At 47.2% G+C, this 13,611-nt stretch overlaps 1 protein-coding gene across 1 annotated transcript in view; it reads left to right on the plus strand.

Moving 5' to 3' along the window:
• LOC121697029 overlaps positions 1 to 13,611 on the plus strand; it is a 43,877-nt gene that overhangs the window by 15,116 nt on the left and 15,150 nt on the right. The window contains exons 8-21 of the mRNA XM_042078296.1: positions 2,407 to 2,499; positions 2,698 to 3,297; positions 3,503 to 4,102; positions 4,400 to 4,996; positions 5,232 to 5,831; positions 6,037 to 6,636; positions 6,934 to 7,530; positions 7,766 to 8,365; positions 8,571 to 9,170; positions 9,468 to 10,064; positions 10,300 to 10,899; positions 11,105 to 11,704; positions 12,002 to 12,598; positions 12,834 to 13,433. Coding sequence (XP_041934230.1) covers positions 2,407 to 2,499; positions 2,698 to 3,297; positions 3,503 to 4,102; positions 4,400 to 4,996; positions 5,232 to 5,831; positions 6,037 to 6,636; positions 6,934 to 7,530; positions 7,766 to 8,365; positions 8,571 to 9,170; positions 9,468 to 10,064; positions 10,300 to 10,899; positions 11,105 to 11,704; positions 12,002 to 12,598; positions 12,834 to 13,433 — 7,881 coding nt within the window. The remainder of the gene's footprint in view (positions 1 to 2,406; positions 2,500 to 2,697; positions 3,298 to 3,502; positions 4,103 to 4,399; positions 4,997 to 5,231; positions 5,832 to 6,036; positions 6,637 to 6,933; positions 7,531 to 7,765; positions 8,366 to 8,570; positions 9,171 to 9,467; positions 10,065 to 10,299; positions 10,900 to 11,104; positions 11,705 to 12,001; positions 12,599 to 12,833; positions 13,434 to 13,611) is intronic.

Raw genomic sequence — 13,611 nt, forward strand, 5'->3', positions numbered from 1 at the left:
AACTGTGAAAGACGAGCTCTTGTCTTTGGTGAAAAGTGCTTCTCCTCAAAAGACACCAACTTCGGCACCAGCTTCGTTTGGTAAGAAAGCTAACTTCTTTAAACCTTAAGATGACAAGGCTTGTTCAGGGATTTAAAGAGTCATCATGATATTATGTTTATTTTTTATTTTTGAATCTACAGAATCTACCAAAAAAGACATTGTGTTTCTTCTTGATGGTTCTGAGGATACTAGAACTGGTTTTGAGTGGATTCGTGGCTTCATTCAAAAAATTATTGAAAACCTCAACATAGAGGAAAATGGTGACAGAGTTGCCCTTGTTCAGTACAGCCGAGAAGCAAGAGCTAATTTCTACTTAAACTCATATTCCTCAAAAAATGACATGCTGAATGTGATCCAGTTTTTGAGACACAAACGGGGACGCCCACTGAACACTGGAGCAGCTCTGCAGTTTCTGAAAGATAATGTCTTCATTGCTTCCTCTGGAAGCAGAGTCTTGGAGGGTGTTCCACAAATACTTTATATGTTTAGTGGTGGAAGGTCTAATGATGATGTGCGAGCAGTCTCACAAGTTTTAAGAGACAGTAACATCAGAGTAATTGCTGTTGGGACACAGAATGCTGACACACTAGAATTGCAGACAGTGTCTTACACACCTGCTCATGCTTTTTCAGTGTCTGATTTCAGCAACATTGAAAATGTGCATGACAAACTAATATCATCTATGACTTATACACAAGACTTTGTGGAACCCACATCAACCATTTTGGGTAAGACACCTCCTGTTGACATAACAGTTGCAAAATGCCTCTAGTATTTGGAGTTTACTAAAATGCTACTTTTTTATTTTGCTTTCAAATAGAATGCAGGAATGCATGTTGTGTTATAATGGGCTAGTTGTTAACTAGAAGAAAAATCTTCAGCATATCTCCCCTAGTGTGGACGGTGCACACTATCATTTCACACATTGTGTTGACTTAGTTGTGATTCTTTGTCTTTCATCTCAGATTCAACCACAGGCATGAAAAGAGACGTTGTGTTTCTAATTGATGGGTCAGATGATATGAGAAATAGATTTTCTGCCATAAGAGCATTTGTTGGGAGTATGGTGGAGAAGTTTGATGTGAGCCAAAATAAAGATCAAGTTGCTGTTGTTCAATTTAGTAACACCCCAGCCACTGAATTCACCCTAAACACTCATAGATCAACAGAAAGTGTATTAAATGCTGTACGCAGCCTTAGACCAAAAGGGGGAAGGCCACATTATACCGGGAAAGCCTTACAGTTTGTGAAAGACAGTGTCTTCACCTCGAGTGCTGGGAGTCGACACCTGAAGGGTGTCCCTCAGATTCTTGTGGTGCTCACTGGTGGTAGATCTAGAGACTCCCCTCATGGACCAGCTGGAGCTCTGAAAAGAATGGGAGTGTTGACCTTTGCTATTGGCTCACAGCTCACTGATCAGGCGGAAATGCAAGTCATTGCCTCTCAGTCTGAACATGCTTTCATATCACCTGGCCTGCTTGACTTCAAAAATATTCAACAGAGTTTGATGACGAAAATTTCTGTCATCAAAGATGGGGAGATAATTAAAATTGATGGTTGTAAGTATTACTGTATATCATTATTTGTTCATACAAAAAACATAGTTAAACTTGGTACAAACCGACAGCAGAATAAGCTGACTCACATTCTGTAAAACACTTTTACACGTCTCAGTACTAGACAATATGAATGAAGAGCAAATTCTTATTTGCTATGAAGATATATAAAGATTGTTTACCTACCATGAAGTAATGACTTTTACTTACTGTATTTTTTACTTTGGCATATGATATACATTTTATGAAGTACTTCTTTGAATGAATATACACTTACTCTTTTAATGAATTTACATTTCAGTTGGAAATGATGTGACAAAAAGGGATGTGATTTTCCTTGTGGATAGCTCGGACCACACAAGAAGTGGATTCCAAGCAATACGAAATTTCATAAATGATATTGTATCAAAGCTTGATGTGCAAAGTACTGGGGACAGAGTATCAGTGATTCAGTTCAGTAATATAGCAGTCCCTAATTTTTATCTCAATTCATTTCTGAAAAAAGAAGACGTTTTGAATGCTATTAAAGGACTTACACATAAGGGAGGCAGGCCCTTAAATGTTGGAAGAGCCCTACAGTTTGTGAAAGACAATATATTAACCACTCAATCTGGAAGTAGATACATGGAAAATGTGCCACAAATATTGATTTTATTAGTGGGTGGAAAGTCCAGAGACAGTGTTGAAGGTCCAGCTTTGGGTCTTAAGGACTTTGGAGTGCGGACATTTGTTATCGGAACAGGGAACTCTGACAGAACGGATCTTGAAAGGATTGCTATTGGCCCAAGTCACATACAATTGGTGCCAGATTCATCTGGTCTCTCAAATATCCAACAACAACTTCTGTCTGCAATGACCTCCCTTCAAATTGAGACCACAGACTTGTCACCAACAGTCAATGGTAAGGATAACTGTATTTTCAAAAACTGTGAATCAAATACTTTGATGAAAGGTAAAACTAATTGCTGCATAACAGACTGATTGGAGAATGGTAGATGTGTATTTCCAGACAAATTAAATGTTTGTTGAAAGGTCAACATTCAACTATGGACCAGGATTTGAACATACATGAATGTACGTACATTTTTGATATCCTTAGTTGACAGATCATTGTCCCGAAAAGACGTGGTGTTCATGCTGGATGGTTCCGATGGAACAAGGAACGTGTTCCCAGCAGTGCTTGACTTTGTTCAGAGAGTGGTGGAGAAACTAAATGTGGGTGAGGGCAAAGACCGTGTGTCTGTGGTCCAGTACAGCAGAGACCCAGTGGCCCACTTCTACCTAAACACCCACTCAAGGAAGGAAGATGTTCTTGAGAATGTTAGAAGTCTGAGACATAAAGGAGGAAGGCCCCTCAACACTGGTGCAGCTCTCCAGTATGTGAGGGAGAACGTGTTCACAGCCTCCTCCGGTTCTAGACGCTTAGAAGGTGTGCCACAAATGCTGATCCTGCTTAGCGGTGGAAAGTCTTTTGACAGCGTGGACGCTCCAGCCTCGGCTCTTAAACAGCTGGGAGTGCAGATCCTTCCAATTGGAAGCAGGAACTCTGACAGCAGAGAGCTGCAGAGGATCTCACACGACCCTAGTTACGCAATGTCAGTGTCCGACTTCAGTGACCTTCCAAGTGTTCAACAGCAACTTCTCTCTGTCGTGAGCCCAGTAGTAGTGGAGGCCACTCCCAAAACACCGACAGTCATAGGTAAGAACACATGTGTCTGTTGTGTCTTTTTTGTGCCATGCTGCAGGATGATGTAGTTGTGTTAGCTAAAGAAAACAAAAACTGTTAGCTCATTTACTCAGTCTGACATTAGGGCCAAAACAGGGCTTGATGCCCGTGGAATTAGTTGCAAAGTGTGCTTGGCAGAGTACTAGATTGCTCTTTTGACATGCTTTATCTGCTGTAGCCGAGGGCCGTGCTGCCAGGAGAGACGTCATACTCCTCCTTGATGGTTCAGACGGAAATAGGAATGGATTCACCGCCATGCGTGACTTTGTTCAGAGAGTGGTGGAGAAACTCCATGTGGATGAAGGCAGAGACCGCGTTTCTGTGGTCCAGTACAGCCAAGAGCCCGAGGCTAGTTTCTATCTGAACACCTACACCACAAAGGAAGAGGTTCTGGAACATGTCCGCGGTCTGAGGCACAAAGGAGGGAGACCCCTCAACACCGGGTCAGCCCTCCAGTATGTGAGAGACAGTGTCCTCAGTGATTCCTCTGGCAGTAGACGCCTGCAGGGTGTCCCACAGATACTGATTTTACTGAACGGTGGAAGGTCTTCTGACAGTGTGGACACGCCAGCCTCTGCTCTTAGGGAGCTGGGAGTGAAAATCTTTACCATTGGCAACAGATACTCTGACAGCAGAGAATTGCAGAGGATTTCAAAAGAGCCTAGCAATGCAGTGTCAGTGTCTGACTTCAGTGACCTCCCCAGTGTTCAGGAGCAGCTCTTGGATTCCGTAGAAACCGTTGTCGTCTCTGTGACACCAACAACCCCAACTGTCTTAGGTATGTCTACCTGTTGACGTCTGTGCTGCCCTTTAGTCTTTCCCGTAGTGCCGTCTTTCCCTCTTCAATAGCAGTAAGCCTTTTCAAATTCTGACGTAAAGCCGCTAATTGGAGTTGCATAGACATAGCCAACGTATGAAGCCAGGAAACTTCATGAAGGGGTGGGGGGTGGCAGGCTGGGTTTACTGGAGCCATTTCCTTTCATTTGTAAGCTAGAACTGATGTGAGGAATGGCAAGTGGGTTTGCTGTGCTGAAAGAAAGTGTGCTCCGTGCTAAACATGTCGTTTTCCTTCTAGTTGACCAAACCGCACCCAGAAAGGATGTTGTATTCCTGCTGGATGGCTCTGATTACACTAGGAATGCCTTCCCAGCTATGAAGGACTTTGTTCAGAGGGTAGTGGAGAAGCTAAATGTGATGGAGAACAGAGATCGTGTGTCTGTGGTCCAATACAGCAGAGACCCAGAGGCCCATTTCTATCTGAACACATACACAGGAAAGGAAGAAACTCTTGACGCTGTGAGAGCTCTGAGGCACAAAGGAGGCAGGCCCCTCAACACCGGGGCGGCTCTCCAGTACGTGAGAGACAGCGCCTTCTCTCCTTCCTCTGGCAGCAGACGGCAAGAGGGTGTTCCTCAAATTCTAATCCTGCTGAGCGGAGCGAGGTCTAGCGATAACGTAGACACCCCAGCCACCTCTCTCAAAGAGAGTGGCGTCTTAATCTTTGCTATTGGCACCAAAAATTCCAGCCGAGAGGTTGAGAAGATTTCTTCCGATCCTACCTATGCCCAGTCTGTGTCAGACTTTTCGGAGCTGCCAAATGTCCAGCAGCAATTCCTGGCCTCTGTGAACACTGCTGTCTTGGAGGTAACACAGACATCACCACCGGTTTTGGGTAAGACTGATTTAACCATATTGCTCCTCATCTCTTCAGATAGGCTTGTCTGTGGTGTATTTATTCCTTTCTGCCCCCAATGTAAAGAAAAATGAACTATTGTCAGGCCAGCGTGTTGCATGTCCAGACATATCTTAAAACAACCCGAGAGTGATTTGAGTGCTAGAGTTTCACCCATACTCTGCAGGCTAAAGTTCTCATATGGGTGTGTGTCTGTGCATTTCAATACCCTTAGTTGACAGAAGAATCCCCCGAAAAGACGTGGTGTTCATGCTGGATGGTTCCGATGGAACAAGGAACGTGTTCCCAGCAGTGCTTGACTTTGTTCAGAGAGTGGTGGAGAAACTAAATGTGGGTGAGGGCAAAGACCGTGTGTCTGTGGTCCAGTACAGCAGAGACCCAGTGGCCCACTTCTACCTAAACACCCACTCAAGGAAGGAAGATGTTCTTGAGAATGTTAGAAGTCTGAGACATAAAGGAGGAAGGCCCCTCAACACTGGTGCAGCTCTCCAGTATGTGAGGGAGAACGTGTTCACAGCCTCCTCCGGTTCTAGACGCTTAGAAGGTGTGCCACAAATGCTGATCCTGCTTAGCGGTGGAAAGTCTTTTGACAGCGTGGACGCTCCAGCCTCGGCTCTTAAACAGCTGGGAGTGCAGATCATTCCAATTGGAAGCAGGAACTCTGACAGCAGAGAGCTGCAGAGGATCTCACACGACCCTAGTTACGCAATGTCAGTGTCCGACTTCAGTGACCTTCCAAGTGTTCAACAGCAACTTCTCTCTGTCGTGAGCCCAGTAGTAGTGGAGGCCACTCCCAAAACACCGACAGTCATAGGTAAGAACACATGTGTCTGTTGTGTCTTTTTTGTGCCATGCTGCAGGATGATGTAGTTGTGTTAGCTAAAGAAAACAAAAACTGTTAGCTCATTTACTCAGTCTGACATTAGGGCCAAAACAGGGCTTGATGCCCGTGGAATTAGTTGCAAAGTGTGCTTGGCAGAGTACTAGATTGCTCTTTTGACATGCTTTATCTGCTGTAGCCGAGGGCCGTGCTGCCAGGAGAGACGTCATACTCCTCCTTGATGGTTCAGACGGAAATAGGAATGGATTCCCCGCCATGCGTGACTTTGTTCAGAGAGTGGTGGAGAAACTCCATGTGGATGAAGGCAGAGACCGCGTTTCTGTGGTCCAGTACAGCCAAGAGCCCGAGGCTAGTTTCTATCTGAACACCTACACCACAAAGGAAGAGGTTCTGGAACATGTCCGCGGTCTGAGGCACAAAGGAGGGAGACCCCTCAACACCGGGTCAGCCCTCCAGTATGTGAGAGACAGTGTCCTCAGTGATTCCTCTGGCAGTAGACGCCTGCAGGGTGTCCCACAGATACTGATTTTACTGAACGGTGGAAAGTCTTCTGACAGTGTGGACACGCCAGCCTCTGCTCTTAGGGAGCTGGGAGTGAAAATCTTTACCATTGGCAACAGATACTCTGACAGCAGAGAATTGCAGAGGATTTCAAAAGAGCCTAGCAATGCAGTGTCAGTGTCTGACTTCAGTGACCTCCCCAGTGTTCAGGAGCAGCTCTTGGATTCCGTAGAAACCGCTGTCGTCTCTGTGACACCAACAACCCCAACTGTCTTAGGTATGTCTACCTGTTGACGTCTGTGCTGCCCTTTAGTCTTTCCCGTAGTGCCGTCTTTCCCTCTTCAATAGCAGTAAGCCTTTTCAAATTCTGACGTAAAGCTGCTAATTGGAGTTGCATAGACATTGCCAACGTATGAAGCCAGGCAACTTCATGAAGGGGTGGGGGGTGGCAGGCTGGGTTTACTGGAGCCATTTCCTTTCATTTGTAAGCTAGAACTGATGTGAGGAATGGCAAGTGAGTTTGCTGTGCTGAAAGAAAGTGTGCTCCGTGCTAAACATGTCGTTTTCCTTCTAGTTGACCAAACCGCACCCAGAAAGGATGTTGTATTCCTGCTGGATGGCTCTGATTACACTAGGAATGCCTTCCCAGCTATGAAGGACTTTGTTCAGAGGGTAGTGGAGAAGCTAAATGTGATGGAGAACAGAGATCGTGTGTCTGTGGTCCAATACAGCAGAGACCCAGAGGCCCATTTCTATCTGAACACATACACAGGAAAGGAAGAAACTCTTGACGCTGTGAGAGCTCTGAGGCACAAAGGAGGCAGGCCCCTCAACACCGGGGCGGCTCTCCAGTACGTGAGAGACAGCGCCTTCTCTCCTTCCGCTGGCAGCAGACGGCAAGAGGGTGTTCCTCAAATTCTAATCCTGCTGAGCGGAGCGAGGTCTAGCGATAACGTAGACACCCCAGCCACCTCTCTCAAAGAGAGTGGCGTCTTAATCTTTGCTATTGGCACCAAAAATTCCAGCCGAGAGGTTGAGAAGATTTCTTCCGATCCTACCTATGCCCAGTCTGTGTCAGACTTTTCGGAGCTGCCAAATGTCCAGCAGCAATTCCTGGCCTCTGTGAACACTGCTGTCTTGGAGGTAACACAGACATCACCACCGGTTTTGGGTAAGACTGATTTAACCATATTGCTCCTCATCTCTTCAGATAGGCTTGTCTGTGGTGTATTTATTCCTTTCTGCCCCCAATGTAAAGAAAAATTAACTATTGTCAGGCCAGCGTGTTGCATGTCCAGACATATCTTAAAACAACCCGAGAGTGATTTGAGTGCTAGAGTTTCACCCATACTCTGCAGGCTAAAGTTCTCATATGGGTGTGTGTCTGTGCATTTCAATACCCTTAGTTGACAGAAGAATCCCCCGAAAAGACGTGGTGTTCATGCTGGATGGTTCCGATGGAACAAGGAACGTGTTCCCAGCAGTGCTTGACTTTGTTCAGAGAGTGGTGGAGAAACTAAATGTGGGTGAGGGCAAAGACCGTGTGTCTGTGGTCCAGTACAGCAGAGACCCAGTGGCCCACTTCTACCTAAACACCCACTCAAGGAAGGAAGATGTTCTTGAGAATGTTAGAAGTCTGAGACATAAAGGAGGAAGGCCCCTCAACACTGGTGCAGCTCTCCAGTATGTGAGGGAGAACGTGTTCACAGCCTCCTCCGGTTCTAGACGCTTAGAAGGTGTGCCACAAATGCTGATCCTGCTTAGCGGTGGAAAGTCTTTTGACAGCGTGGACGCTCCAGCCTCGGCTCTTAAACAGCTGGGAGTGCAGATCATTCCAATTGGAAGCAGGAACTCTGACAGCAGAGAGCTGCAGAGGATCTCACACGACCCTAGTTACGCAATGTCAGTGTCCGACTTCAGTGACCTTCCAAGTGTTCAACAGCAACTTCTCTCTGTCGTGAGCCCAGTAGTAGTGGAGGCCACTCCCAAAACACCGACAGTCATAGGTAAGAACACATGTGTCTGTTGTGTCTTTTTTGTGCCATGCTGCAGGATGATGTAGTTGTGTTAGCTAAAGAAAACAAAAACTGTTAGCTCATTTACTCAGTCTGACATTAGGGCCAAAACAGGGCTTGATGCCCGTGGAATTAGTTGCAAAGTGTGCTTGGCAGAGTACTAGATTGCTCTTTTGACATGCTTTATCTGCTGTAGCCGAGGGCCGTGCTGCCAGGAGAGACGTCATACTCCTCCTTGATGGTTCAGACGGAAATAGGAATGGATTCCCCGCCATGCGTGACTTTGTTCAGAGAGTGGTGGAGAAACTCCATGTGGATGAAGGCAGAGACCGCGTTTCTGTGGTCCAGTACAGCCAAGAGCCCGAGGCTAGTTTCTATCTGAACACCTACACCACAAAGGAAGAGGTTCTTGAACATGTCCGCAGTCTGAGGCACAAAGGAGGGAGACCTCTCAACACCGGGTCAGCCCTCCAGTATGTGAGAGACAGTGTCCTCAGTGATTCCTCTGGCAGTAGACGCCTGCAGGGTGTCCCACAGATACTGATTTTACTGAACGGTGGAAAGTCTTCTGACAGTGTGGACACGCCAGCCTCTGCTCTTAGGGAGCTGGGAGTGAAAATCTTTACCATTGGCAACAGATACTCTGACAGCAGAGAATTGCAGAGGATTTCAAAAGAGCCTAGCAATGCAGTGTCAGTGTCTGACTTCAGTGACCTCCCCAGTGTTCAGGAGCAGCTCTTGGATTCCGTAGAAACCGTTGTCGTCTCTGTGACACCAACAACCCCAACTGTCTTAGGTATGTCTACCTGTTGACGTCTGTGCTGCCCTTTAGTCTTTCCCGTAGTGCCGTCTTTCCCTCTTCAATAGCAGTAAGACTTTTCAAATTCTGACGTAAAGCTGCTAATTGGAGTTGCATAGACATTGCCAACGTATGAAGCCAGGCAACTTCATGAAGGGGTGGGGGGTGGCAGGCTGGGTTTACTGGAGCCATTTCCTTTCATTTGTAAGCTAGAACTGATGTGAGGAATGGCAAGTGAGTTTGCTGTGCTGAAAGAAAGTGTGCTCCGTGCTAAACATGTCGTTTTCCTTCTAGTTGACCAAACCGCACCCAGAAAGGATGTTGTATTCCTGCTGGATGGCTCTGATTACACTAGGAATGCCTTCCCAGCTATGAAGGACTTTGTTCAGAGGGTAGTGGAGAAGCTAAATGTGATGGAGAACAGAGATCGTGTGTCTGTGGTCCAATACAGCAGAGACCCAGAGGCCCATTTCTATCTGAACACATACACAGGAAAGGAAGAAACTCTTGACGCTGTGAGAGCTCTGAGGCACAAAGGAGGCAGGCCCCTCAACACCGGGGCGGCTCTCCAGTACGTGAGAGACAGCGCCTTCTCTCCTTCCGCTGGCAGCAGACGGCAAGAGGGTGTTCCTCAAATTCTAATCCTGCTGAGCGGAGCGAGGTCTAGCGATAACGTAGACACCCCAGCCACCTCTCTCAAAGAGAGTGGCGTCTTAATCTTTGCTATTGGCACCAAAAATTCCAGCCGAGAGGTTGAGAAGATTTCTTCCGATCCTACCTATGCCCAGTCTGTGTCAGACTTTTCGGAGCTGCCAAATGTCCAGCAGCAATTCCTGGCCTCTGTGAACACTGCTGTCTTGGAGGTAACACAGACATCACCACCGGTTTTGGGTAAGACTGATTTAACCATATTGCTCCTCATCTCTTCAGATAAGCTTGTCTGTGGTGTATTTATTCCTTTCTGCCCCCAATGTAAAGAAAAATTAACTATTGTCAGGCCAGCGTGTTGCATGTCCAGACATATCTTAAAACAACCCGAGAGTGATTTGAGTGCTAGAGTTTCACCCATACTCTGCAGGCTAAAGTTCTCATATGGGTGTGTGTCTGTGCATTTCAATACCCTTAGTTGACAGAAGAATCCCCCGAAAAGACGTGGTGTTCATGCTGGATGGTTCCGATGGAACAAGGAACGTGTTCCCAGCAGTGCTTGACTTTGTTCAGAGAGTGGTGGAGAAACTAAATGTGGGTGAGGGCAAAGACCGTGTGTCTGTGGTCCAGTACAGCAGAGACCCAGTGGCCCACTTCTACCTAAACACCCACTCAAGGAAGGAAGATGTTCTTGAGAATGTTAGAAGTCTGAGACATAAAGGAGGAAGGCCCCTCAACACTGGTGCAGCTCTCCAGTATGTGAGGGAGAACGTGTTCACAGCCTCCTCCGGTTCTAGACGCTTAGAAGGTGTGCCACAAATGCTGATCCTGCTTAGCGGTGGAAAGTCTTTTGACAGCGTGGACGCTCCAGCCTCGGCTCTTAAACAGCTGGGAGTGCAGATCCTTCCAATTGGAAGCAGGAACTCTGACAGCAGAGAGCTGCAGAGGATCTCACACGACCCTAGTTACGCAATGTCAGTGTCCGACTTCAGTGACCTTCCAAGTGTTCAACAGCAACTTCTCTCTGTCGTGAGCCCAGTAGTAGTGGAGGCCACTCCCAAAACACCGACAGTCATAGGTAAGAACACATGTGTCTGTTGTGTCTTTTTTGTGCCATGCTGCAGGATGATGTAGTTGTGTTAGCTAAAGAAAACAAAAACTGTTAGCTCATTTACTCAGTCTGACATTAGGGCCAAAACAGGGCTTGATGCCCGTGGAATTAGTTGCAAAGTGTGCTTGGCAGAGTACTAGATTGCTCTTTTGACATGCTTTATCTGCTGTAGTCGAGGGCCGTGCTGCCAGGAGAGACGTCATACTCCTCCTTGATGGTTCAGACGGAAATAGGAATGGATTCCCCGCCATGCGTGACTTTGTTCAGAGAGTGGTGGAGAAACTCCATGTGGATGAAGGCAGAGACCGAGTTTCTGTGGTCCAGTACAGCCAAGAGCCCGAGGCTAGTTTCTATCTGAACACCTACACCACAAAGGAAGAGGTTCTGGAACATGTCCGCGGTCTGAGGCACAAAGGAGGGAGACCCCTCAACACCGGGTCAGCCCTCCAGTATGTGAGAGACAGTGTCCTCAGTGATTCCTCTGGCAGTAGACGCCTGCAGGGTGTCCCACAGATACTGATTTTACTGAACGGTGGAAGGTCTTCTGACAATGTGGACACGCCAGCCTCTGCTCTTAGGGAGCTGGGAGTGAAAATCTTTACCATTGGCAACAGATACTCTGACAGCAGAGAATTGCAGAGGATTTCAAAAGAGCCTAGCAATGCAGTGTCAGTGTCTGACTTCAGTGACCTCCCCAGTGTTCAGGAGCAGCTCTTGGATTCCGTAGAAACCGTTGTCGTCTCTGTGACACCAACAACCCCAACTGTCTTAGGTATGTCTACCTGTTGACGTCTGTGCTGCCCTTTAGTCTTTCCCGTAGTGCCGTCTTTCCCTCTTCAATAGCAGTAAGCCTTTTCAAATTCTGACGTAAAGCCGCTAATTGGAGTTGCATAGACATTGCCAACGTATGAAGCCAGGCAACTTCATGAAGGGGTGGGGGGTGGCAGGCTGGGTTTACTGGAGCCATTTCCTTTCATTTGTAAGCTAGAACTGATGTGAGGAATGGCAAGTGAGTTTGCTGTGCTGAAAGAAAGTGTGCTCCGTGCTAAACATGTCGTTTTCCTTCTAGTTGACCAAACCGCACCCAGAAAGGATGTTGTATTCCTGCTTGATGGCTCTGATTACACTAGGAATGCCTTCCCAGCTATGAAGGACTTTGTTCAGAGGGTAGTGGAGAAGCTAAATGTGATGGAGAACAGAGATCGTGTGTCTGTGGTCCAATACAGCAGAGACCCAGAGGCCCATTTCTATCTGAACACATACACAGGAAAGGAAGAAACTCTTGACGCTGTGAGAGCTCTGAGGCACAAAGGAGGCAGGCCCCTCAACACCGGGGCGGCTCTCCAGTACGTGAGAGACAGCGCCTTCTCTCCTTCCGCTGGCAGCAGACGGCAAGAGGGTGTTCCTCAAATTCTAATCCTGCTGAGCGGAGCGAGGTCTAGCGATAACGTAGACACCCCAGCCACCTCTCTCAAAGAGAGTGGCGTCTTAATCTTTGCTATTGGCACCAAAAATTCCAGCCGAGAGGTTGAGAAGATTTCTTCCGATCCTACCTATGCCCAGTCTGTGTCAGACTTTTCGGAGCTGCCAAATGTCCAGCAGCAATTCCTGGCCTCTGTGAACACTGCTGTCTTGGAGGTAACACAGACATCACCACCGGTTTTGGGTAAGACTGATTTAACCATATTGCTCCTCATCTCTTCAGATAGGCTTGTCTGTGGTGTATTTATTCCTTTCTGCCCCCAATGTAAAGAAAAATGAACTATTGTCAGGCCAGCGTGTTGCATGTCCAGACATATCTTAAAACAACCCGAGAGTGATTTGAGTGCTAGAGTTTCACCCATACTCTGCAGGCTAAAGTTCTCATATGGGTGTGTGTCTGTGCATTTCAATACCCTTAGTTGACAGAAGAATCCCCCGAAAAGACGTGGTGTTCATGCTGGATGGTTCCGATGGAACAAGGAACGTGTTCCCAGCAGTGCTTGACTTTGTTCAGAGAGTGGTGGAGAAACTAAATGTGGGTGAGGGCAAAGACCGTGTGTCTGTGGTCCAGTACAGCAGAGACCCAGTGGCCCACTTCTACCTAAACACCCACTCAAGGAAGGAAGATGTTCTTGAGAATGTTAGAAGTCTGAGACATAAAGGAGGAAGGCCCCTCAACACTGGTGCAGCTCTCCAGTATGTGAGGGAGAACGTGTTCACAGCCTCCTCCGGTTCTAGACGCTTAGAAGGTGTGCCACAAATGCTGATCCTGCTTAGCGGTGGAAAGTCTTTTGACAGCGTGGACGCTCCAGCCTCGGCTCTTAAACAGCTGGGAGTGCAGATCCTTCCAATTGGAAGCAGGAACTCTGACAGCAGAGAGCTGCAGAGGATCTCACACGACCCTAGTTACGCAATGTCAGTGTCCGACTTCAGTGACCTTCCAAGTGTTCAACAGCAACTTCTCTCTGTCGTGAGCCCAGTAGTAGTGGAGGCCACTCCCAAAACACCGACAGTCATAGGTAAGAACACATGTGTCTGTTGTGTCTTTTTTGTGCCATGCTGCAGGATGATGTAGTTGTGTTAGCTAAAGAAAACAAAAACTGTTAGCTCATTTACTCAGTCTGACATTAGGGCCAAAACAGGGCTTGATGCCCGTGGAATTAGTTGCAAAGTGTGCTTGGCAGAGTACTAGATTGC

The sequence above is a fragment of the Alosa sapidissima genome, chromosome 2, assembly GCF_018492685.1.
Source record: "Alosa sapidissima isolate fAloSap1 chromosome 2, fAloSap1.pri, whole genome shotgun sequence".
Taxonomy (NCBI): domain Eukaryota; kingdom Metazoa; phylum Chordata; class Actinopteri; order Clupeiformes; family Clupeidae; genus Alosa; species Alosa sapidissima.